This window comes from Lissotriton helveticus, chromosome 10 (genome assembly GCF_964261635.1).
Source record: "Lissotriton helveticus chromosome 10, aLisHel1.1, whole genome shotgun sequence".
Classification (NCBI taxonomy): Eukaryota; Metazoa; Chordata; class Amphibia; order Caudata; family Salamandridae; genus Lissotriton; species Lissotriton helveticus.
Genome location: NC_136071.1, coordinates 1035309306 through 1035335902, shown reverse-complemented (window position 1 = coordinate 1035335902; position 26597 = coordinate 1035309306). Strand labels below are relative to the sequence as shown.

At 46.5% G+C, this 26597-nt stretch overlaps 1 protein-coding gene across 1 annotated transcript in view; it reads left to right on the top strand.

The window, feature by feature from the left end:
* The window catches only part of CASD1 (CAS1 domain sialic acid O acetyltransferase 1), a 256795-nt gene that overhangs the window by 172943 nt on the left and 57255 nt on the right, over window positions 1–26597 (top strand). The window contains exons 15-16 of the mRNA XM_078663740.1: window positions 12720–12860; window positions 25624–25701. Coding sequence (XP_078519866.1) covers window positions 12720–12860; window positions 25624–25701 — 219 coding nt within the window. The remainder of the gene's footprint in view (window positions 1–12719; window positions 12861–25623; window positions 25702–26597) is intronic.

Below are 26597 nucleotides of genomic sequence, written 5' to 3'. Positions count from 1 at the left end.
AACCTAGCATAGCTTTACGTGGTGACAGCAAGGAACGAACATGTTTCCTACATCACTTAAATCACAATGCTTTAGATTAATGTTAGGAGAAAACAGATTGGCAACTGTCAATGCATAGGCTTTAAGACTAAGATGGTCAAGTCTCAAAAGTAGTGAGAAAGTTCCAAAGCTAAGAGAGTGGATACTAGATACACTGTTTTTTAGGTCTCGCGAAGAGAGAGACCTAATGCCGTCCATCCACAAAGCTGACTTTTTACGATCCGGATTCTCAACAGTTCCCGAGAAGCGAGTCACGTGACAAGCTCCTCGTGCACGAGCTTCCCCCTGCCAGCAGCATCACATCAAAGGCTTCCGCTGCCCCGCCCCCCCGCCGTCACTTATTCACGGCCGCAGGCCGTGACTTCAAAGGGTTCCGCTGCTCCGCCCCCTGCTTCACGGCCATCTGTTCCCCAGCACCTCCCCTCTCTCTCTCCCCTAATTATTCACTGCTGGCCGGCCGGCCGGCACATCTAGTTTTCCACGGCTTTCGTTTTCCGCTTGATTGGTTGCTTTGCTAATGCTTGTTCTTTGATTTCTTGCTCTCTCTTGTGTGCAACGTCACTGCCATTTACTGCTAAACTGCCCCATTTTCACAAAAAGCTTTTGTGCGCTTTTGAAAGCATTTTTTATTTCGGTTTAGTATTCAAATGGGGTTTGCCATCTAGAAACAGATGCCTCGTGCCTATGCCTACATTAGGCTGGTTCTCTTTTTTGTTTTGTTTACACAAATATAGGTTTGGAAATTGATGAATTAACTGTTCCCTGTCTCGTGTTTTGGGCTCGGACTCGGAGCAGCGCAGTACGAGTTCGAGAACTGAGAAGGTTATTTATATGGCAGAATGTAAATGGAGCTGATTAGCACATTAGCACTCTTTATCTTTTTTGCTCCAAAAAATAAGTCTGGCAGATCGCAGCGCTCAGCACCTTTCAAGCGCCGTCTATCTCTCCGACTCTTCTGATCCAGCTCCCAGGAGAATAAAGAGCGGACGCTTTATTTTCTTCTACTTGTTTCAAGAGGCAGCCCTTACCCTCTCTTGCGTCTCTTTTCCTGTCCATTCTTGTTTTATTTCTACAACACACCAGCGAGCAACACTGAGTCGGCCGTCGCAAGCAGCTTTAAGTGCCCGAGCACCGTAACTAGTGTACTGCGCTGCCTGATGAGCTACTCACCATATCATTTGCCAGGAATCTTAATTTATTTAATAGGCTGCAGGCAGGACGGGATGTGCATGAGACAATTAATTACTAAAGAACATGGCAGCATTCATCTCTGGTTAAACTTTTGGCGGAGCGGGATATAATATACTTCGCTGTTGTCACCTCTTTACCCTTTCCCTTTCTCGGAGACCTCGTAATCTATGTGATTTACATAACTATCTGCAGGCAGGACGAACGTACATTAGGCGTTTATTAATTAAACAAATAAACATGGCAGCCAATCTTATCTGGTAACACTTCTGGCAGAGCGGGTAATACTAACGGCTACTAAAGTAAGAGCAAAGGACTACGCGCCTTAGCCACTGATTACAACCCTGTCCTTCGGCGGCATCTAACGCGGCTTTCACTTGCAAAGGAAAACCACAGTTCCCGCCATGCTTTTGGGGGGGGGGGGAGGCGGCAATGGGCTTGTTTGTGGTTATTTAGACTTAAAATGTATTCATAATGTCCCGGTCGCGTTGTCATGTTGCGTGCATGCAAAGTCCTGCAAGCTGAATCCAGTTCCTCACACGCTCCACTGTGAAGGTGGAGGTTTCTTCTCATGTAAGTGCCATAAGTAACAGTGCTCACAGCCGGTTGGAGAGAAAATATTTTTAAATTTTTATTTACGAGTTGCATCTTGCCCTGATCTTGCATCTCTCCTGCCCCATCCCATTTCATCTTCCTTAGCATTGTTTATTTAAAGGGCTGCAGGCAGGACGGACGTCACGGGACATGCATGAGGCAATTACTTAATAAACAAGGTGGCAGGCAATCATCTCTAGTTACCCGTCCTTTCATCATGCCTCGATCGTTGCATCTCTTCTGCTCCTCCTCCTGTCGTCTTACTCACCCTTGTTTATTTATATAACGTAATACTTGTATGTGACCTTTTACTTAGTGCTGTGTTTTTAGCAGAAAATAGAGCCAAATCCTTGCAATTGGATTCAAACTATAATCTCTGGATTTTAATGTCTGCATCTACTCTCCATTCTCCCTAACAAAGCAAAAAAAGAAATGACACTTGAATGGCAGTAAGGGTATCACAACTCATTTGATTCTGCCTCCCAGCCTGCCCTCTCCACTTTATATTTGCATCTGCTCACTATACTGGTCCTGTTCTCTGCCTCTGCCACACCCCCTCACCCTTACCCTCACACCCCCTCACCCTTATGCTCACCCTCACACCCCCTCACCCTCTCTCACCCTTACACACTCACCCCCTCTCACCCTCACACCCCCTCTCACCCTCACACCCCCTGTCACCCTCACACCCCCTCTCACCCCTCACAAACCCACTCACCTTCACACAACCTCTCACCCCTCACCCTCTCACCCTCACTTACCCTCTAACCCTCACACACCCTCTCACCCTCATACACCCTCTTACCCTCTCACTCACACACCCTCTCACCCCCTCACACCCCATCACCCTTACCCTCACACCCCCTCACCCTTACCCTCACACCCCCTCACCCTTACCCTCACCCCCTCACACACCCTCACCCTCTCTCACCCTCTCACCCTCACACACCCTCTCACCCCCTCTCACCCTCACACCCCCTCTCACCCTCACACCCCCTCACCCAACCTCTGAACCCTCACACACCCACTCACCCTCACACACCCACTCACCCTCACACAACCTCTCACCCCTCACCCACCCTCACTTACCCTCTCACCCTCACACACCATCTCACCCTCATACACCCTCTTACCCTCTCACCCTCACACACTCTCTCACCCTCATACACACTCTCACCCTCACACACCCTCTCACCCCCTCATCTTCACCCTCACACCCCCACACCCTCACACCACCACACTCCCCCACCCCCTCACACCCCCACACCCTCACACCCCCTCACCCTCCCTCACACCCTCTCACACCCCCTCACCCTCACACCCCTCGTTCACCCTCACAACCCTCACTCACCCTCACCCCTCACCCCCCACACACCCTCACCCTCCTCACTCAGTACCACCCCAGTATCACTCAGCACCACCACATTATCACTCAGCACCACCACATTATCACTCAGCACCACCACATTATCACTCAGCACCACCACATTATCACTCAGCACCACCACATTATCACTCAGCACCACCACATTATTACTCAGCACCACCACATTATCACTCAGCAACACCACATTATCACTCGGCACCACCACAGCACCACTCAGCACCACCACAGCACCACTCAGCACCACCACATTATTACTCAGCACCACCACATTATTACTCAGCACCACCACATTATCACTCAGCAACACCACATTATCACTCAGCAACACCACATTATCACTCGGCACCACCACAGCACCACTCGGCACCACCACAGCACCACTCGGCACCACCACAGCACCACCAAAGCACCACTCGGCACCACCACAGCACCACTCGGCACCACCACAGCACCACTCGGCACCACCACAGCACCACTCGGCACCACCACAGCACCACTCGGCACCACCACAGCACCACTCGGCACCACCACAGCACCACTCGGCACCACCACAGCACCACTCGGCACCACCACAGCACCACTCAGCACCACCACAGCACCACTCAGCACCACCACAGCACCACTCAGCAACACCACATTATCACTCAGCACCACCACACCACCACTCAGCACCACCACACCACCACTCAGCACCACCACAGCACCACTCAGCATCACCCAGCACCACCACAGCATCACTCAGCACGACCACAGCACCACCACCACAGCACCACTCAGCACCACCACAGCATCACTCAGTACCACCACAGCATCACTCAGCACCACCACAGCATCACTCAGCACCACCACAACACCACTCAGCACCACCACAGCACCACAACGGCACCACTCAGCACCACAACGGCACCACTCAGCACCACCACGGCACCACTCAGCACCACCACGGCACCACTCAGCACCACCACGGCACCACTCAGCACAACCACGGCACCACTCAGCACAACCACGGCACCACTCAGCACAACCACGGCACCACTCAGCACAACCACGGCACCACTCAGCACAACCACGGCACCACTCAGCACAACCACGGCACCACTCAGCACAACCACCACCACTCAGCACAACCACGGCACCACTCAGCACAACCACGGCACCACTCAGCACAACCACGGCATCACTCAGCACCACCACAGCATCACTCAGCACCACCACAGCACCACCACAGCATCACTCAGCACCACCAAAGCATCACTCAGCACCACCAAAGCATCACTCAGCACTACCACAACATCACTCAGCACCACCACAGCACCACTCAGCACCACCACATTATCACTCAGCACCACTCAGCACCACCACATTATCACTCAGCACCACCACATTATCACTCAGCACCACCACAACACCACTCAGCACCTCCACAGCATCACTCGGGACCACCACAGCATCACTCGGGGCCACCACAGCATCACTCGGGGCCACCACAGCATCACTCGGGGCCACCACAGCATCACTCGGGGCCACCACAGCATCACTCGGGGCCACCACAGCATCACTCGGGGCCACCACAGCATCACTCGGGGCCACCACAGCATCACTCGGGGCCACCACAGCATCACTCGGGGCCACCACAGCATCACTCAGGGGCACCACAACGTCACTATGCGCTACCACAACGTCACTATGCGCTACCACAGCATCACTGAACGCCACAGCATCACTCGTCGCCACCACAACATCACTCTGCACCATCACAGCATCAATCTGTGCAACAATTCAACAACAACTGGGTCAAATATGTTCTCTCAATGTTTCAAGCTTTATTACAAATGTCACAAAAAGATGTTAATATTTCACTTCTGTTCTTGGATTTTCGTCACAATAAAATACACTAAACATAATCTTCACAAAAGTTATTTACAAAAGTTTAAGCTATTGCCATTATAAATTACAATCACTTTAATTTAAGTATTAATTATTTAAAAAAATTAAAAGCCGTGGTTATTTGTAATATCAATACATCTAAGTCACGTAAATCCAAAACATGGTGCATTACAAATGCTATAGGTGTCACATTTGCGAAAGTTATAACTATTGGCATTGTAAATGACAAAGCTATTAATTTAGCTTCTTTCAAAACCAACACATAAATAAAAAAATTGTCATTTACAAGACCAATAGCTCAAACTTTCATAATGCGAGACCTATTGCATTGCAAATGCTTGTTATTACAGGGGTATAATACATGTTTGTTAAAGTCCATGTGTAATGAAACTCTTAAGGAAATACTTTCTGCTGGTATTATGTAAGGACCCATTGTTTGTTTCATAAATATTTGTCCGATGCACAAGGAGTTTAACATTTAATAATGAATCCTTTATTATTACCTATTTAGAGAAGTTCAGACCATAACTTTAATAGCAAGCGCCCTTACATTATTTAGTCATTTGGCTCATAAAACCTAAACACTCAAGCCAAGGTCGTATACAACGTACAGCTTGATATAAAAGTTCTTTTGGGGTCAGCATGAACCTATAAAGCATACGGTCCTCAGATGGCCTCGCGCACTACTGACATTGGAGACCGAAACATCGACATCAGCTCCACTTCTCATATATAAATATTTGGATTCCTGGATGAATTGATGCATGTAATGGACCCGTTCCATATATAGACAGAGTGGATTTTACATACATTGTTATATGGTGTTCAAAAAATGTTTCAGTGTTATGCTTTTTTCACATGATTAATGTATGCAAGGCCTGTTTATATCTATACCCCATTTTGGAAAATCAGATGTTGTGTACGCCTGTTCCCTTTCCTATTAACTCATATGGGTGGTGTGTGGCCTTCCTTTCTCTAGTTTAATTCAATTTCGTCACTATTCTGGGAAATACTGTCTATATTTACTTTTTTGATTATTTCCAAACAGTCCCCTTGTTGGCAAATTACCTTCACCTAACTCGATAACCACGCTCTAAGGGGATTATTTGGTGGCCCACCTTTTTGATGTGTCTATTGGTACCACAAGGTTGCTAGGTGGTCTACTCCCATGTAACAGTCAGAGTTCTCTGGTATGCAGATGATGTAGAATTCTACTTGAAATGATCCTCTCTACTTCAGACATTCAACTCCTGCATTACAACTTGCACATCATCCATACCTAGATGTCCAGCGCCTGCTTGAAGCTAAATCCAGCTAAGACAGAATTCCTGTTAATGGGCAAGAACAACAAACAAAAAAAAAGTACAAACCTGGCTCAGTTGCATGAACCTTGACAGCTTCAAACCCCATCTTTCACTGAATACCAAGCCACTTTGGTTTACCTTTGACGTTAACCTCTGACTCAAGGAACACATTATCAAAAACACATAGTGACCTGCCACCAGCTCTGTCTTCCAAAGAAAGTTTTTATTCCAGAAAGCACCTTCAGAGCTACAGTTTAAGTCCTCATCCTCTGGCCTATGGAAGCTGGCAACTCCCTGCCTCATGTTCTCCTAGATTCCACACTGGCACCACTTAAGGGTGTCCTACATGCCGTACCAGGTCTCATCAAGGGCCTGAGGAAATATGATCACCTAACCCCCATCCTGACGGAACTTGACTGGCTTCGCTTGCCAGTTAGCACCATCTTCAAAACCAGCTGCATGATTTACAAAGCCATCATGAGCACACCCCTCCTTATCTTGCAGACAAGCTCAACATCTCTTGTGGTTCTCGGGACACCCACAGCCAGGACACCATCACAGTGTAAATAAGACTAAGACGTGTAATTATTGAAAAACCAAGGCAGCATGCCTTTCCCATCTTTACATCCAGGATTAGGAACTACATCCCCTTATCTATACGGATAATCCCATGACTTCTCCAATTTAGGTAAGAGTTGAAAACCCACTTGTTTAAAGATAACTGCTTCGTGATGCATTTATAGTTCACACCCAGGTATTTTTCTCCTATCATTAGTTGACTTTATGATTATCTTTCACTCGGCACAGCTCTAATTTGCCTTTTGGCTAGGTTTGCACTAAAGAAATACCACAGACATACCTTAAAAAAAATTATATTTGCCTATATTGACCTGCAAGTAACTCCCCCTTTTTACCTTTGCATCAGAAATGTAGAGCAGGGTTTGAAGTGCGTCTATCTGTCATTGACTCTTATGTATAGAAATGACAAGCTGCTCAGTCTTTGAGTGGTCTGTACTCTGGACAAATGAGCTTTTTTTTATCTTACATGATAACTGCAAGTCCAGCATCAGGAGTATTCCGCATCTATCCTGTTATAAAATAATGTGAACATCTCCTTCTCAGCGATCATGTATTCGCAAAATAGCTGTCCTCACTCGTCCTAAACCCTCTACACCTTTGGTTTATGCCTTTAGCATCCTAGCCGTAGATGATAGTCCAGTCCACTCGGTCATTGCCATATCCTGTGCCAAATGAACTATTTTACATCCTGTTATGTTAAAATCCAGCAGATTATCCGTAATTAAGGGTAACTTTAGGTTTAATCCTTTAATGCGCCTTCAGGACAAAATCTACAACTCTGGTCCCAAGCACTAGTGGATTTACGTGAATCGTTTCACTCCTTGCCAAGATGCAACCCTCTTTGTCTGCAGTCACACCACCCTGAAGAGAAGTAGCTGGCTCTTGAATTCGGGTGTCTTTATTTTGTAAAGTGTATGTTCAGGCCAAAGGGTTTCTTGCCACTTTACAGCAGATATTTATTAGTAAACGGTTCGTGGTACTCATTTAATGGATTGAGCGGGCCTGCTGGGATTCAAACCTGTGGTCATCTGGGTGAAACGGAGATCCTTGAAGGAAATGCAATAGTCCACTGCATCATCTACCCATGGCGTATTCTATGGGGAGAGCTTGCAAAGAACACAGACTACAGACTGAGATCCCCTTTCCATGGCCATTAAAAAGACGTACCTACCTCCGTATTCTTTTAAACCTAGACTTGTATGAATGTGCCAGAAGCAATTTCAAGATTCTGTGCAGGAATGCGAAAGCATTCATGAATTTGTGGGGCAATTACAACCTGTCCTGGCTCGGGGGAGTGCATCACTTAAAAAGTCAATCCTGCTGAAGATATTGGACGCCTTTAACCGCTCCCCTCCCCGCTTCCCTCAATGAAGTGCGAGATTTCACATTTACAGGATATCTGTACCAACTAAATTTGGAATAGGAAAAAACAGAGACTGTAGGACACACCTTAGACGGGAGCAGGAAGGGGGTGGTTTGCATGACATACGACACTGTCATGAGGCCGCACAGATATGCTATGTGGATAAATGGCTTCAGGGCTAAACAGATAATATATTGTGCTACATAGAAACCAATTGAACAACCTGCCCCTTAAGTTGTTTTTGCATTAGTCACCCCGAGTGGGACGGGTATGCTCAGATGTGAGTCCCGTGCTCTCCATGCCACTGGAATCAAGCTATCCAGGCTGAAGAGGGCTGAAAGCCCGAAACCGGTCCTTGGATGCTTGTTTCCAGTCCAGGGAGGACCTGGCTTGGCAGTTCGGGCTGGACTGTTCCATGTTGTAACTTTCAATTGGGACAAGATAGAAAGATTGAGTTTAGGCTCTCTGAACTCATAATTTATTAACGCACCTTTTGGTAAAGGTGGTTTTCAAATTGTGTGTTTGAAAATGCCACTTTTAGAAAGTGGTCATTTTCTTGCTTTACCATTCTGTGTGCCTCTGACTGTGTATTCAGTGCCTGGTTTTGGAGTGACAGGAGCTGGGGATGTACGTTCACTCTAGACAGTCACAAGAGGGGTTGAGGTGTGTCCTGCCTTGCCTGGGTGTCTCATCGCTTGGATGAATAGACCTGGTCTGCATTTATAGTGGTAGGAGGAGTTTGACTAGCACCTGAATAGGCTGTGTCTCATTTGCACAATGCTGTCTCCACCCCCTATGCTCATGCTGGACCATGGAGGACAGAACTGGTTTGGACTGAGCTCAGAGACTCTGCCACAAGGAGAACAATGATAACATGGGGTATAAGTATAAGACCTTAAACCCCAGGACTTTAGATTACTTCAAGAAACAAGAGGACCCTGCCAAGAAGAAGAGGCGAAGAACTGTGTGAGGAGTGCTACCTTTTCTGTGTGAGGGATGGGTTGGCCTGCAGTTGCTGCTTGTGTCTGTGATGAAGGAAATTGACTAACTCTTTTTGTGCTGCTGTGGTCTCCTGCTTGTGAATAATTTCCAAGGGCTTGTGTGTGATTGCCTCCTGTTGGAAGTCTCATGGTGATAAAAGACTTCAGGAAAGCTCCTCGCTGGGTCTAAGAGTAAACTGCCTGGAAGGAGGACTGAGAGCTGTGTGTGGAGCGCTGCCCCTGACTTCAGTGGGGGTGGGACAACCTGCAGTGGATGCTCCTTTCTGGGACTGGACTGTTCTTTCACCAATTGGCAAAACAGCACGTGGTGAGCGCTGGTGTTTTCCACCTAATAAGAGATCTAGCGCATGGAAGATTGTGCGTATTTAAAATTTCCTGGGGCTTTTACTTTATTGGAAGTTTACAGTGTGCCTTTTCTGTGGCGAAAAGGATCACCTGGGGCCTTAATTGCCAAAGGCCTGTGTTTTCGGGGCTTCGCCATCGAGCTCAAGAGCCCACGTTCTGGGTTGAACAACACCCGCTGTGGCAGGAACCCAAGAGAGGAGGAGAAGTAGAGATCAGCCGCTCGTCCGTGGGAAGGAGTCACCAGCGTTGACAGGAGACCAACGTGGCCACCCGGAGTCACCGCCAGGAAGAAGACTGGAACACGTTGTCATCTATAGCTTTCCCAGCCGCAAATGACCGAAGTGACCATGCACCACGGAGAGGAGCAGTGCCTCCCGCCCGATCAGCACTGCACTCGCCGGCAGCTGCAATTGAGGCTATTCTGCCTGTGGGGGATCCAGCGAGGTCTCCCTGCCGATGGTGGCTGGACATGTCTGCCCCCCCTCCCCCCACCATGCAGGGCATTGTTTTTTTCTTATGTAGGCATTACAGGGCACGGCTGGCCCCATTGGCCTGAGCAGTGTGGCTCCCCCCCCCCCCCCCACGCATTTGTCTCGATGACTGCGCCACGTGTCTGTGGGCAGCTGCCACTCTTGGGGCCATTGCTCTTACAGGCATCGCGGGGAAGACCTTGACGGAGGCCACCCGCTCCAGGAAGTTAGAGAATCCTGAAATGGAGGTATAACATTTAAAACCGTGTCTTGCTGCAGGAGTGGCAATTTATGTACAGTAATGGTTTTTCATGATGTTTTCATGACCGGTGCTATACTAGAAGTGGTGGCTTTATTGCACGAACTTTGATGTTATGCATGCATGTTTTCATGATGATTCTTATGACATGTGCAACTTTTAAGTATTGCTTCAGTGCACTACATGTGTTATAACAATTGCCTTATGGCAAAGTGATTTATAATCTATGTATTGTTATGACATCTGTTTAGTGGCAAAGTGTTTTTTGTGATTGTGGTCAATGTGTTTTATATACAATATATGATATATTTTTATATAACCTTGTGTGGAATCTCTATTGTAGCGTGCCTAGTGTGTCACTGGTGTGTGCGTTTTGCGCAAACGCTTTACACATTGCCTCTGGGATACGCCTGACTGCCCTGTCAAGCTATCAAAGGGGTGAGCAGGGGTTTTGTTGGGTGTGTAACTCCTTTACCCTGACTAGATTGGTCAGTTCCGCCTGGCTTAGGTGCATACCCTAGCCAACCAGTAACCTCATTTCTAACACCAGTTGAAAAGAGATCCTGCAGGGGTCCCATCAGTATTCTGATGGGGCCCCTCAGGCTGGCAGTGTGACAAGGCAGCTCCTTAAGTAAATATGCTAATGCATTTAACACCTTTACAATCCCTTTTGCTCTATCCCTCTGCGTCAAAGGACTTGACGAGGTGTTAAGTGCATTAACATGGCAACAAGCTGCTGGGGAAACACAGGTTCACTGGTATACAGTGGTTAATTTGTAAAAAGATAAGTGCTTTGGCTCTCATTATGAGGCAGCTTGCACCAGCCCATTTCTCCTGTTGGTGCCACCTAAAACACAACAAACTACTAACCATGAAAGTGGGGAGAGTGTGTGGCGTAATGTCCAGAGCTGCCAACTTCATTCCTGGGGAACCAGGGTTGAGCCCATGCGTCGGCTCAACATCCTGTGATTCTGGGCAAATCACGTAATCTCCCGGTAAATGAGTGCGCCCTTTACTGGGAAATCGCTGGTGTTGATGATTAAGTGCCTCTGCTGAGTAGCGGAAACCACTGCCTCAAATTAAGCACTGCAGTAGGGACATCACGCTGGTGTTACAGGCCTTTATTGTTAGCTGTTTGTGGCCTGGTTTATGGGCTGGTGGGCCGTTTTTACTGTTGATTCCTCTCGTATTATTACAAGCACTGCCTACAGTAAACACCAATGCATGGAGTGTCCCATACCTCGTAAAACACAAACAGTATGTCTTTACAATTTCAAACCTGCCCTAATTTGCAAAATTGGGACACTTGTTTAGCTGTCTCATTCACTACTGGAGGCTACTGGCTGCCCAGTCCAAGCCTGAAGACACATGCATGACTACAGTAATAACCATTGGCAACGCCAATACGTTTCGGATATGCAAGATCTATTGGCTTTGTCAATGTTTTATTAGATATGCTACACAGCAGCCCAGGCTTAAAGTAAAGGAAAAAAGGGGCTAGGACTCAGCTAGCGCTGACCGCGTCATAGCGTTTTTTTTATCTTTAAGCCATGGAAAGGGCATTTTTAGGGTTTAGGGATGTAGGGTGGTACAGGTCTTTTTATGATTTCGGAGTGGGTAAAGTTATGGGTCATAAGGTTATTTGTAGGGTTTAGTGGTTGATATGGGTCCTAAGGGTATTTTAGGGCTATGGGGCTTTAGGGTTCCGGGGTGTGTAAGGGTATTGGGTGGTAAAGGTTATTAAAAAAGGGGGGTGTGGGGTTTCCCTCCCAATAAAGATTACAAAAATGTATAATTCAACAAAAAACTGGGGGTGTTGGTGGGGGCGTCTCCCCTAAATAAGAAAAATAAAGAAACTTACTTTAAAAATACACACATATAAAAATACAGCGGGAGGAGAGCAGGTGGGCAAGCAACACAAGGGAGGTGCAGGCGCACATGGCCTTGGCTGTAGTGCACAGAGGACCTTCATTGCCTCTCGAAGGAAAAAAATACTAGCGGGAACCTTGCCCCAAGGTATTGTTTCATTATGAGATTTTCTTTGAGACAGCTGAGGTAAAACACAAAATAAAACAAGTGTTACCTAATACATCCTGTAACAAGAATGTAGACCTGTTGGCTTTGCCACTGCTTGTTAACTTTTAGAGGGATTTGCTCTCCTGTCAGTGAATCCTTATTTGTATATTTGTTGTATACTTTACTGTGCTATCTTCCATCTCCAATAGTGAAGTGCTTGCTTGCAATCTTAATCAAACCGTACAGTTTTCCTACCATTGAGTAATGTTTCTTTCTTTCTATTGCAGGCCGTGTTCCATGGGATGCTCTTTGCTTTCTTATACATGGCTTTGCAGAAACGTCAAATACTTTCAGAAGGAAAAGGAGAGCCACTGTTCTCCAGCAATGTTTCCAATATTTTATTATTTTTTTCTGTGCTATCTTTTTTGGTGAGTATTTGGCTCATTTTACATCTTTAAATATTTGCACAACTTTATATGTGGATTGCTGTTGTTAACCAGGCCACCCCGCAGTTTAACCGTAACTACAACGTATGGGCACATATCCCGTCCTTAACTCAAGCCCCTGTAGACCTGGGGAATTCATGGCAAGGTCACATACAGTTCCGGTACCACAGATATTCTTCTCAGAAACCGAGGGTAGATTGTACACATTTGTACTGCAATACCTGCTTCTCTGCTTTGAATGAAAAAAGCTATCGTCGACATCTGCAATCCTTCTCTAATCTTTAGTGATGTAAGTGAAATTAAGTGCTCTCCTATGTTCCTATACGGTCAGGAGGCGAGTCATGTAAACTGCTTTGAATGCACAGCCTCGGGTATATATGACTGTCTGAAGTTTTATTTTTTCTTACACAGCTGTCTTTCTTTATATTATGCCTGTCTTTTATTTAAGTTTGCAGTTCAATTTTTCAATGTTACTTTATTTTGTGCTTAATAGTTTCATCCATTTTATTGCTAATTTGCAGAATAGTTGACATTCTCAAAACGACCTATTAAAACTTATGAAATCACATTAAAAATGTAAAATAATTTGACATTTAAAAGTAAAAAGGTAGAAATGCAGTCAGTATTAGAAGTCTTCATAGAAAAAGGATTTGCCACTTCAAAACCTAGCCTTTTACACGCAGCAAAATGAATCTCGGAATTCCCTGCCTTTACAAGTAGACTTTCCTGTCAAAATCTGCCTCATTTTAATTTTTTAGGTATGGCGTTGGCCAAGACTTTTTGATTTCCGTAAAATTACAATTGTACAATATATTTATTTAAAGGGTCTAACAGCCAGCCCTCGTTATCCATTTTCTTCCCCCCACTACAGCATGGGGCAAGGATTGTGTCCACCATAAAGTAGTTCCCTTTAAGTGACAGAGACTGAAATAACAGTGTGTCCTTTTTGAGACAAAATATTTTTTGTTGTTGCTTTTAATAATTTTTTCAAGATTGATGATGGTTCATCAGCTTTCTCAACAATAAAAGATTACAGAAACAACTAGCATTAACAACGACATACCTATTGGCTTTGCCAATGCCTGTTCTAGTTTGTAATTTCTGTGATTCTTCCTTCTTTCCTTATGTTTTTCATTTTTTTGATTACTGGGTTCAACATTGTATTATTTAGCAATTGTTGTCTTTGGATTTTTTTTATTATTTCTTCGGTTATCTCTTGTCATTCTGTGTTCCTCTTTTCCTAATGGCACAACGGGTTACACATTAAAATAAATGTGTTTGCAATTTGGCAATGCTAAAACAGCCTTTATGTTCGAGGCATGTGGGCTGCTAAATTCATATCTTAGCATTAGATCGCCGCCTAGTGTTGGGCTCGGATGATTGCACATTGTTGTCCTGGAAGAGTCTTCGAAGTATCCTGAGATAGGTGGCTCCTCCCCTGGACTACAGTGCGCATGGGCATCGGCTCCATCCCCAGATTGTTTTTTTCCGCCATTGGGTTCGGATGTGGTCTCGACGTCTTACTGTCGGAACCAAGTAAAACTAACTTTTAGCGGCCAAAAGGCCTCGATTTTATTGCGTCGGTATTGTCTGCGCACGGTCTCGAGTCTTCCGTCTCTTGGAGCCGGAATAAGCGGAGTTTTCTTCGCTTTCTGAACTTTGAGGCCTTCTCATCGCGACACGACTGCAAGCCTTTTCGGACATGGAGCGGAGCCCGTTTAAGTACTGCCCGCTCTGTGGGTCCAAGTACCCACACATCGATCTACACCCCGTCTGTAACAAGTGCCTTTCGCCTGACCACGACGACGGAAAGTGCAAATTGTGTGCGCAGTTCCGCTCAAAGAAAACTCTCAAGCTTCGGCGCGCGGTGCGCTTGGAAGCTAAGCAAGCGGCCCCGGATCCGGAGAACATCTTTGGCGACCAGGACGAAGAGGTCCAGGGTCACCATCTACAAATCTCCCCACCAGAGACGGAGGTCGAGGCGGATCCGGGAGACGACGACGGAGTCGCGGGTCAAGGCCTTCAATACGTCGAAGAGGTAGGAGACGACGATGAGATTTATGGGGCCGCGGCAGACAGCTCGGGGGACGAGCTCTGCCCCGAAGGTTACGAAGATACCGACCGGGACACGGGATCGCCTGTCGGCCTTACCCAAGACCCGTTGCCGCAAGCCACAGCCCCGCCTTCGGGCCCGGCTACGGACTCACTTGCTGAGCAGACTGTTTCGAAAACGAAACTGAAACCATCGGGATCGACGACACCTAAAATGGCCGACCCGAAAACGAAACCGAAACTTAAGGACTCGAGTGTCCCTAAGATGGCTGCCGTGCCGGTGAAAAAGACGGTGCCCGCTACCCCATCGGCTCCGTCGACCTCCGGTCCGCAGAAGCCGAAGAAGTCCGTCGATTCCGATGCTGCAAAATCGAAACCGACGCCTGAGGAGGGGTCCTCCAAGAAAGATGGTCGGCACGGGTCAGCGGCTACGACGCCGTCCAAGCCCGCCAAAGTCGGCTCCAAGGAGGCTACACACAAGAAGTCTGCGCCCCGGACTCAGGAATCGGAGGCGCTGAAGACGGGTTCCGCGCCCAAAGAGCACAAGGCCCACAAGGACGTCGGATCCGAGGGACCGATCAGACCATCCTCGTCAGCGACGAAACCCACTGTGAGTGAGACGTCCCTCATTGCAGACTCACTGCAAAGAATCAGGGAGAAAGCCTTTGCCCCGTCGGCTCCGATACCATCGCCGCAGCCGCAAAAGGACACTCCGGCAAAGCCTTTTGGGAAACTTCTCTTTCTTTTGCCACCTAAGGAGGCGCCGAAAGCGTTTTCAACCAAATCGGCTCCGAAACAAGTTTCTTCGCCGGCTGGCCCGCTTCCACGTCGGGTACTCGAATCAGAAGACGATTCAGAGCATTTCATCGACGCTGACACAGGCAAGCTGACCCTCTATAAGAGGAAAATCACTTCGGAGCCAGTGGACTCCTATGTCATCCCACTGAAAAAGAAGAGGGTGCCCCTTGACGCCTCGGGCCTCACGGAGCCAATCCAGCCTCCTCCAAGACGGAGCCCTACTCCCTCCCCAGAACACTCTGCGGGTGAGGGGTATGATGAGGACGAGCAGTACAATTTCCCTATCGATGAACCTGATGCACAACCGGATTCATACGATGACACTGGTGACCAGAACACCCAGGGTGTGGGGCAGGACCCGCAGCTCTTTAATGCACGTGCATCCCCGACTGAGGACTCAGCAGGCTTTCATGCACTACTTGAAAGGGTGGCAGCCAATCATGATGTGGACATGCATGCCGACCCGGTTGAGGAAGACTTCCTTTTCGACACCTTTTCAGTCTCTGAAAGGACAGTAAAGACACTTCCTATGCTAAAAGGAGTCCTCAAACATGCTGGGGACATTTTTAAGGAGCCTACAAGAGCGAGAGTGGTCAACCCTCGCATTGAAAAGAAGTACAGGCCTGCACCTGCGGACCCCGCCTACATCCGGGGACAATTGCCACTGGACTCTCTTGTGGTCGCCAATGCCAGGAAACGTGCCAACTCCCAGACAACGGGTGAAGCTCCTCCCCCGGATAAGGAGTCCAAAGTGCTAGAGGCAGGGGGCAAAAGAGTAGCTGCACAGGCATCAAACTTTTGGCGCATCGCCAATACACAGGCGCTCTTGGCGCGTTATGATAGGGCACACTACGATACCCTAGAACAGGTTGTACAACACCTGCCTCCACAGTTCCAAGAAGCTACACAACTGCTCATTAACGAAGGGAAGCTAATCTCAAACGCAGCCATCAAGTGTGCGCTTGACGCTGCAGATACAGCTGCTAGGGCTGTCAACACTAGCGTTATGCTGAGACGACAGGCGTGGCTACGCATTTCAGGCTTTAAACCGGATATTCAGACAACAATTCTTAATCAACCGGTCAATCCTGATAGTCTGTTTGGTCCAGATGTTGACACCACCCTAGAGAAAATAAAAAAGGACACGGAAACTGCTAAATCCATGGGGGCCCTGCAGTCTCAACAGTTTCGTGGCAGCAATTTTCGTCGCTCAGGTGCACGTGGGGTCACCAGAGGACAAATGGGTCAACAATCCCAGTTCTCAAAAGGTGGGGCACAATCCTCGTTCACGAAACAGAACAAGGGAGGTTACAGGAATAACAGCAACAGAGGTCGCGGCAGAGGAAACAACAACCCCCGCTCCTCTACTCCAAGCAAACAGTGACTCTCTGTCACTGCCCCCCGACCACCTAACACCTGTCGGGGGGAGACTGCAGCAGTTCCTGCCCGTCTGGAAAAACATCACCACAGACAGGTGGGTGCGACAACTAGTCCAGTATGGTTATTGCCTAGAATTGAAGTCCACTCCACCCAACATCCCGCCAAGGCAAAGGCCTATGTCCGCAGAGCACTTGCTCTTATTGCAGCAGGAAGTAGTGGTGATGCTGCAAAAGGGAGCAATCGAGCAAGTGCCGGTGGGAGAGGAAGGCACAGGGGTATATTCCCTGTACTTCCTTATTCCAAAGAAGGACGGATCTCTCAGACCCATTCTAGATCTACGCCCCCTCAACCTGTACATACTATCGGAACATTTCCACATGCTTACACTGCAACAGATTCTTCCCTTGCTAAACCAAAACGACTTCTTAGCAACCTTAGATCTCAAGGATGCGTATTTCCACATTCCACTACACCCGTCACACAGGAAATACCTCAGGTTCACTATTCAAGGCAGGCACTACCAGTTCAAGGTCCTACCCTTCGGAGTCACAACAGCCCCGAGGGTGTTCACCAAGTGTCTGGCGACAGTAGCGGCGCACCTCAGGAGGCAGAACATCCATGTCTACCCCTACCTAGACGACTGGCTCGTACAAGCCAAGTCAGAGCAGCAGTGCGCCGCGGACATGTCAACTACAATTCACCTTCTTCACGATCTGGGTTTCTCCCTAAACTACCCAAAATCGCATCTTCAGCCGGCACATGTCCGGCAGTTCCTAGGTGCAACGATCAACACCCTGACGGCCATGGCTCAGCCAAACCAAGTCAGGATAGACAGCATGCAGGCCCTGATCCAAAGGTTCAGGCCACAACACTCGCTTCCAGCGAGAGTGTTCATGCAGTTGATAGGCATGATGGCCTCCTGCATCTTCATAGTCCCTCACGCACGGCTACACATGCGCCCGCTCCAGGAGTGCTTAGCGAATCAGTGGACACAGGCTCGTGGACAATTGACAGACCTAGTGTTGGTTACCAGTCGGGCATACGACTCTCTGCATTGGTGGACTCCACACAACCTTTGCAAGGGCCGACTGTTCCAAGAGCCTGTGCCGCAGATTGTCCTGACAACGGACGCATCTCTCCAGGGATGGGGAGCTCATGTGCTCACTTACACAGTGCAGGGACTATGGTCAACGCAGCAACAGAAGATGCACATCAACTATCTGGAACTGATGGCAATCTTCATGGCGCTCAAGTCCTTCATTGTACATCTGTGCAACAAGGTCGTGCTAGTCCGGACGGACAACATGACCGCGATGTACTACATTCAAAAGCAGGGAGGCACCCACTCGCCACAGCTGTCTCATCTGGCTCAGAGCATGTGGAAGTGGGCCATTCAGAGGAACATTTTCCTCATGGCAGAACACCTCCCAGGAAAGGACAATCAGATGGCGGATCTGCTCAGCAGGTACAGCCATCAAATGCACGAGTGGGAGTTACACCCATCTGTCCTCCACCCGTACTTCCAGCAGTGGGGTCATCCGGAGATAGACCTGTTTGCCACAAAAGAGAACGCAAAATGCCAACACTTTGCCGCCAGGTTCCCTCACCCACAGTCGCAGGGGAATGCGATATGGATGAACTGGTCAGGCAAATTTGCGTACGCTTTTCCGCCAGCCCCTCTAATACCGCTGGTCGCAAGAAAGCTAAGGCAGCACGAGATGACTCTCATCCTAGTTGCTCCAACGTGGGCGCGCCAAGCATGGTACACCACGTTCCTCGAACTCTCAGTGGTGCCGCATCAAAGACTGCGTCTCACACCCAGTCTCTTGACGCAGAACCATGGAGAAATTCAGCATCCAGATCCGCAACAGCTCAACCTGGCGATCTGGCTCCTGAGGTCCTAGAGTTTGGGTACCTTAACCTACCTCCAGAATGCATGAGCATCATCAAGGAGGCGAGGAAACCAACTACTAGAGCATGCTATGCTGCAAAGTGGAAGCGTTTTGTCATCTACTGTACAGCCAATGACATCAACCCGCTTGATGCATCTATCCCCAACATCATCTGCTATCTGTTGCATCTTTACAAGTGCAATCTGGCGTACACTTCCATTCGGATACATCTATCCGCCATAGCGGCTTATCTTCAGAACAGGCAGCACCTCTCTGTCTTTAGAGTGCCCGCCATTAAAGCCTTCCTTGAAGGTCTGAAAAGAGTCATTCCCCCAAGGGCACCGCCAGCTCCAGTGTGGAACCTCAATGTCGTCCTCACCAGACTGATGGGACCACCATTTGAGCCACTGCACTCGTGTGAACTCCAGTTCCTTACGTGGAAAGTAGCTTTCCTTATAGCTATTACGTCTCTGAGGCGTGTCAGTGAGCTGCAGGCGCTCACAATCCAAGAGCCATTCATTCAAATTCATCCAAATAGGGTAGTGCTACGCACTAACCCCAAATTCCTTCCGAAGGTGGTGTCACAGTTTCATCTAAACCAAACTATTGACTTACCAGCATTCTTTCAAAACCCGCAAACGGTGGCGGAAAGAATGCTCCATACCTTAGATGTACGGAGGGCGTTGATGTACTACATAGACAGAACACAACCCTTTAGAAAGACAAAACAACTCTTTGTTGCCTTCGCACCACAACACAAAGGCAACCCAATTTCCAAAGCAGGGATAGCCAGGTGGATTGTTAAGTGCATCCAGATATGTTATCAAAAAGCCAAGCGCACTTTAACAATACCCCCCAGAGCGCACTCCACACGCAAACTGGGGGCATCCATGGCTTTCCTAGGGAACATTCCTTTAGAGGATATTTGCAGAGCAGCCACGTGGGTCACACCACATACCTTCACAAAACACTACTGTGTTGATGTGCATTCCAAGCAGCAAGCAGCTGTAGGACAGGCTGTTCTCAAGACACTTTTTCAGGTTTCTGCAGCTGGCACGGGCAACCACCGCTGATGGAGGGACTGCTATGTATTCTATGCTAAGATATGAATTTAGCAGCCCACATGCCTCGAACTGAATATGCTACTTACCAGTATGCATCTGTTCTTGGCATGTAGGGCTGCTAACATTCATATCGCCCGCCCTCCTCCCCGGTGCCTGTCGCAGCTGCAGATATACTATTGTATTTATTCATTAGCATGGACATCCTTTACACTTTTCACTCCATCTTCTGCCACAATGGCGAAAAACAATCTGGGGATGGAGCCGATGCCCATGCGCACTGTAGTCCAGGGGAGGAGCCACCTATCTCAGGATACTTCGAAGACTCTTCCAGGACAACAATGTGCAATCATCCGAGCCCAACACTAGGCGGCGATCTAATGCTAAGATATGAATGTTAGCAGCCCTACATGCCAAGAACAGATGCATACTGGTAAGTAGCATATTCAATAGTGTCTGTTTAACGTATTAGTTAACTAAGAGCTGTCACCTCCTTGTCAGATGACTACTTGTCATTACGCTGCTTGACTTTAAGCCATCCACTGCAGAGATGCTAGATGTGAAGTTTCTTCTAATTGAGGAGAATGTACCTAGAAATTCAAAGTCTCAAGACATTTGCTACACCCAAGATCTGTCTGTAGTTTCTGGAAGACAGCCTTCTGCTGAGGGTGAAATGTGGGGTGTGGAGGGGGTGTTTCCCTGCACCGTATATGAATATAAGGCACAGAGCCTATCTATAGCCCTTCTGCTGTATGCCGGAGATCTAAGCTTCCTATTTTACGAGTAACTGCTTCTTTTGAACTAAAAGGAGGCATTAATGTTTCTGAATCTATGTGGGTGGAATGTCATTTCTCCATTGAATAAGTGTTTCCCTATTTGAGACCACTTGTGATTCTTTCTCTTTTTCTCAGTTTATACATAGTGATTGTTTAATGTTCTAGTGAGAGCTTCTCATTGAATGGATTTCTAATTAGCACATGGAAAGTCTTGTGGTTTTTCTCTGCCTTTAATCTGAGGCATTTAGAACAGCATCTATATTTTTGTCATTGATTTCCGTCCGGTCTTACTGCACCACTCTTATTCCTCTTTGAAGTCCAACCAAAATAATACCACTGACTGACACTTTGTTTGAAAACTCTCATCATAAAGCTGTGTAGTGGTGTCTGTTGTAGAGATAAATGTATCCATCAGCCATCACCAGATGAGACCAACAGGTTCTCCAGCACGGGCCCTCTTATTCATAAGCTCAGAATTATTTGCTGCTGCCAGGGAGGATCTAGGAAAGAGAGAACATAAAATAAATGTATAATAATTTTCCTCCTGTTAGGCTTATTCTCCATCCTGGGTAGTTGCAGGTACAACTATGGGCTAACAAGGTTAAGAGAGTAGGTGTTACTGCTAAGTAGGATTCTAGGAACTAGGTGGGTCACTGGATGATCAGTCAAGGCACACCTCAAAGATGTGTTGTAGGGTTAGGATACAAGGCAGGTGAAGAATTAAGGCAACACACTTACTGTAAGGATGTGAATGTCCTGAAAGAGTTGCAAAAATGCAGCACTTCAGCAATACCTCAAAATATATAAATGCATGTACCTTCTAAGTTAAAATTTGAATCATATAGTAAAATATCCACAAAGCTAACACAGATTGAAAAGGTACTGTTTCAAAAAACATTGTTAAACCAGTGCCAGTGGTCCCCTGTACATAAATATTATATTTTGTTCATGAACACTAATCAATGACCGAACTTCTGAAATTGAAAACACATCAGAGCAATACACTTTTTGAACGTTTGACTCGTTCACGCAGTGTCCAAGCGTACTCTTTACGATATTTACCTGATTGTAAATGCAGCACTGCTGAGTGGGGTCTTGCAGTCCAACCCCACTACTGAAATTCTTTGTACCTAGTTTGCAGACCTTTACAGTTTGTAGTCCTGACTTCCAACACAGAAAACTGGCTGAAACAAAAAATATACCTTGCCAATCTACACGGCATATCTTTAACTTGTCAGATGAGTTACTATAACCATAAAGCAAAGGTTATTAAAGGCAGTAAGTCAGCAGCTGTTCACTATTGTGATTTGTTGAACCAGTGAAGGGAAGCTGATAGTGTTTTGACTCACGACAACAGAGTGTTAGTCCCCAGACACAAAGGAGTCCTCTGGACCACACATGCCTCTCTTGCAACATATAGCTCTTAAGCCAGCCATGTGCTAGACCACTCCAAAAGCAGCAACAAGGTCCATGAAGAACATCCCAAGAAACGGTTGTACGACGGTACAACGCTGGTAAATACATCGCATGCATTTGCCTCGCATTTTTTAGTGTGCATGTTTTTACCGTGATTATGCATTTACATCGCATGCCAATACCACGCATTGTTTTTATATTTAAAAATAATGTATTCCCAACTTACCTTAAATTCGAGGTATTGGTATGCGATGAAATTGCATAATCACTGTAAAAAAATGCGAGGCAAATGCATGCTATGTATTTACCTTGTTGTAAAGGCTGTTTCCCCAAGAAATAGTTGAGACAGATGGAGTGTGGACATTATGGAAATACTCCACCTCCCCTTGCAAATGTAGCTTCTTGAGGCACTCCATTCCTGAACTATGGGAAGGGCTAGAGACTGCTTCAGTGCATCATGTGCCTTCCACGTAGGCAAGGTCAGAAGCAGTGCATGCCAACATAACATCATCACAATTGTGTGGCCACTGCCTCTGTGCAGGAGTCCAGATACAACCTCAAGGGGGTTGCTCTAGCAGGAAACCTTGTGTATTTTGTCTAGATGGAAATGGTACAGAAACAGTTGGAAAAAAAAAAGTGGGGAATTGGGCTGCCCTCAATTCCATCCTGCAACCATCCTCTATATCGCAACTGCCATTCTCCCAAAAGTAAAGATGGTTGTGCTCAGCAAAGTGTCTCCTTTTCTCTTCTTAGTGAGTATTTGGCTGCTAAACTCAAGAGGGCTGGTCAGACAAGGAACCTCAAGAGCTCTAGCACCCTACTACTTATCCCTATGAAAACACGCAAACGAAAAACTGCCGCACGGTCCTTCGCCGGAAACGTGCCCAAAATCTGGAATGCCATCCCAGTCGGTATCTGAACTATCTCGTCTTTAAAAAAAAAAAAAAACACCTAAAAATCCTTTTCCTCAACCGCTCCCTCCCGAATAGATAGCCGCCATCTAAAGACAAATCCCTGCTTGTCGTCTCTCCCAAACATTGTAGCTCTAAGACTTGCCTCCTCCCTGCTATTTGACCCCTAATTTCTCCTTCCAAATCCCCCCCCCTAACCCCTCCACCTCAAGTGGTTCAACCCCAAGACAACTTGCACTTTCTGAGGTTATCTCAGGACTCGCGGACTACCTCAATGCTGCTCAGCACACTTGGACTTCCGAACCTATATGTAGAATACTGCTTTATTATATGAATCTTGCTAAAAAACTGTTGTGAAGCCCTCCGATACCCTCGGGTCAGTCTAGCGCCATATAAAACTCCTTAATAAATAAATAAATATTCACAAAACAGCATTCTAAGGCCTCTAAGCCTTCTGCCTCATCCAGACACTTACAGACCCAGCAATAGGCCTTATAGGAAATAGTGATGCCAAGAAAGGACCGTTTTGTTGCCTCTGTTAACACAGGTGTTATCCTACGGGGAACATCGTTTTACAACGCAAGTTATTACAACGCATTGCGCTGGGGGCGCTCTAGGATAGGGAATAGTTTAATTACTATCCAACACCTTCCCTACTATCCACAGGGACTGGAGTTGGAATAGTAAATTAAACTATTCACTATCCAGCGCCCCCAAACGCAAGTTGTTGTAACGACTTGCGTTGTAAAACCTGCTTCGTAATGGCATGCGTTGTAAAAGCATGCGTTGAAACGTCATACATCCTATCCTACATCACTCATCAAAGTTCCGTTAAATATTCCTTGTACTAGAGCTCCGGTCTGAGCCTTTATCAATATTGGCAGTTATTGCTTGAGAAAAGATCACCCACCTTTTGTTATAGAGCTTTCTGTACCAAGCTGTTCAGTGAGGGTATCCTCCATTACAACCTTTGTGCTCTTTTCAGTACTAATACTAGGGTTTCAAGCGCCTTGAGACCTTACGGTGATAAGCTGCGCTATATAAGAACGTTTGACATGACATGACATGTTTCCTTACTCACAAGGCATCATCTTCTCACAGCAGTCTTCCTGTCTGTACAACCAGTCACAACTCTCACGATAGCTCCTTAAAAGAAGTCCTGCACACTTAAGTTGCTGATGCCATCGCCTTTATCTATCCCTATTTCTTCCTAAATTCTTAGCCTTATTTGTACTGGCTAGGAACATCTGGTGTCTGTAAGAGACCCACATGTACATTGAATTAATTAATTGTCACCCAAGGTGTAAGTTTGCCTGGCTTTACTTTTATCCCCACCTCTCATTCCACTCACGTTCTCGATCAATAGTTTATTTCTAGGCAATGGATACTCATGTTACAGCCTGCAGGCAGAGGGCTCCCACATGGTTTGCAATTAATATCATTTTCCCATCTTTACCTCACCAATTGCACCTCTTGTTGTTGGCACAGGGCAGATGGCCCGCAGCTAAATATAGAGTCCTATGAAAAATCTTTACCCTTTAAATCGATTCTTAACACTCAGCCCTATGTCAAGTCATACAGTATGGTATGTACTTAGACCTGTCTGCTGACATTGATCTCAGCTCCAAAAACCGCAAAGCTACTATTAAATCATAAATTGCATTTCCACAAGTCAAGCACTTTACTCTTCCGCTCTGGAATACCCACTCAATTGAAATAAGGACATTGACCTCAATTAGCATGTTGATCGAGGTCCTCATAAAACAGTTACTCTAGAAGGAATCTTCAGTACTGTGACTCAGCATCATGCACCCACTCATGACATAGTTGCCATGTGAACAACAATCAATCCCAAGTTACAGGGTCAAAACCTGGTCTCAGAAGTGGCATGTAATCACTGGACACCATCAACTATGTTGCACTGTCACACTGTTCGCTGCTTCTAGTCCCGTCTCCTCACTTTCTCTGTCTTCCCTCATTAATTTTGTTTCCAACAAAGATTGAAGATCTCATCTGACATAAACAGTCTTTTTATTCAGATTTTGTTTTTGATTTTTGTGCAAGACGACTGGCAGTACAAGAAAATACAATCTAAATCTAGTTTGGACAGCCTGTACATGTCAACCTAACTTTCATGTGAGAGCAAGAAGCAATGGCAGGTAGAGTAGGGTGCAATGGCATAATCTAAAGATGTTTTGCTTGGAAAGTAGATGTCTTCAGTGACCGAATTTCTTGTGGGAAGATGTATTGTAATGTGACAAGTAACTCTTTCATCTTGAACAACCATGAACATCATAAACCAATGTAAAGGAGCTTCTTAATTATCATGAAGGGCATGTCTTATCTTTAATTGTTAATTGCTACATTCCATACTATTGAGTGTCCCACTTTCTAGTTAAATATCAGTGTAATTGTTCACATGGTTTCAGACTGGTGATTATCATATTATCTTTTTTCAGACCTACTCTATTTGGGCAAGCAGCTGTAAAAACAAAAACGAATGTAATGAGATGCATCCTTCTGTATCCGTGGTGCAGGTAACTATTGTCATGAAAACATTTGAAACCCTGTAATGTTAGTGATTATTTGAATAAACACAGTTACCTAGTCTGTTGTGACTGTCTAGCTCCCTCTTAAGTTCACTGTTTACCTCAAATTTCACACTTGCAGCATGGAAGCTACATGTGCCTTCTCAATGTGTCACTGTAGGAAATTGGATTGTTATTTGGTGTGGGTGACTACCCACCTCCAGGAACAATCATAACCCTTGTCAGGGTGTACCCTTTTCAGGCTCAACACGAGCTGGTGGACAGAGCATGCAGGCTTAACATGGAGGTAATGTGTGAAGTATTTCTATCGTTCCAAAACAGTAGTCAAGTCAAAATGCAAAACAAAAAAATCCCAAACATAATTAGAAAAATAGAGTAAAATTTAATAACGAAAGGGACACAAAAATGACAAAAATCCAACAAGGGGATCCAGAAATATGAATTATTTTAAATATGTTGGAATACTGCCAAAATGAATTAAGTGCCAATGATAGTGGTCGTGGTAGACCCAGACCCGGTGTAATTTGATACTGAGCGCAGTGGAGCCCGGGTCAGAAACACCAACCAGGTTTGTCCTGGTCAAAGATTTTACCTTCTGAATATAGTTCTTTATGTCTCAAACCACCACAGGAATTTAAAGCCCCAAAGAACGTAAAGGGTGACACTTGGAGAGTCACAGGGTGTCAGACAGAGGGCAACAGTAGGGTCTTGCCTCGGTCCAGCTGCAACTAGTCAGCCTGGCAGTTACAGGAAAGACCTCTTGTAGCTTTTTGTATCCCTGCTTGAACAGATCATGAGACTTGTGACCCTTGAAGGCCACTTTTTTGTGGGGTTTTATTGTCCAAGCGAGAGCAGGTTCAGTCCTGAAGGGCTCAGACAGAAGG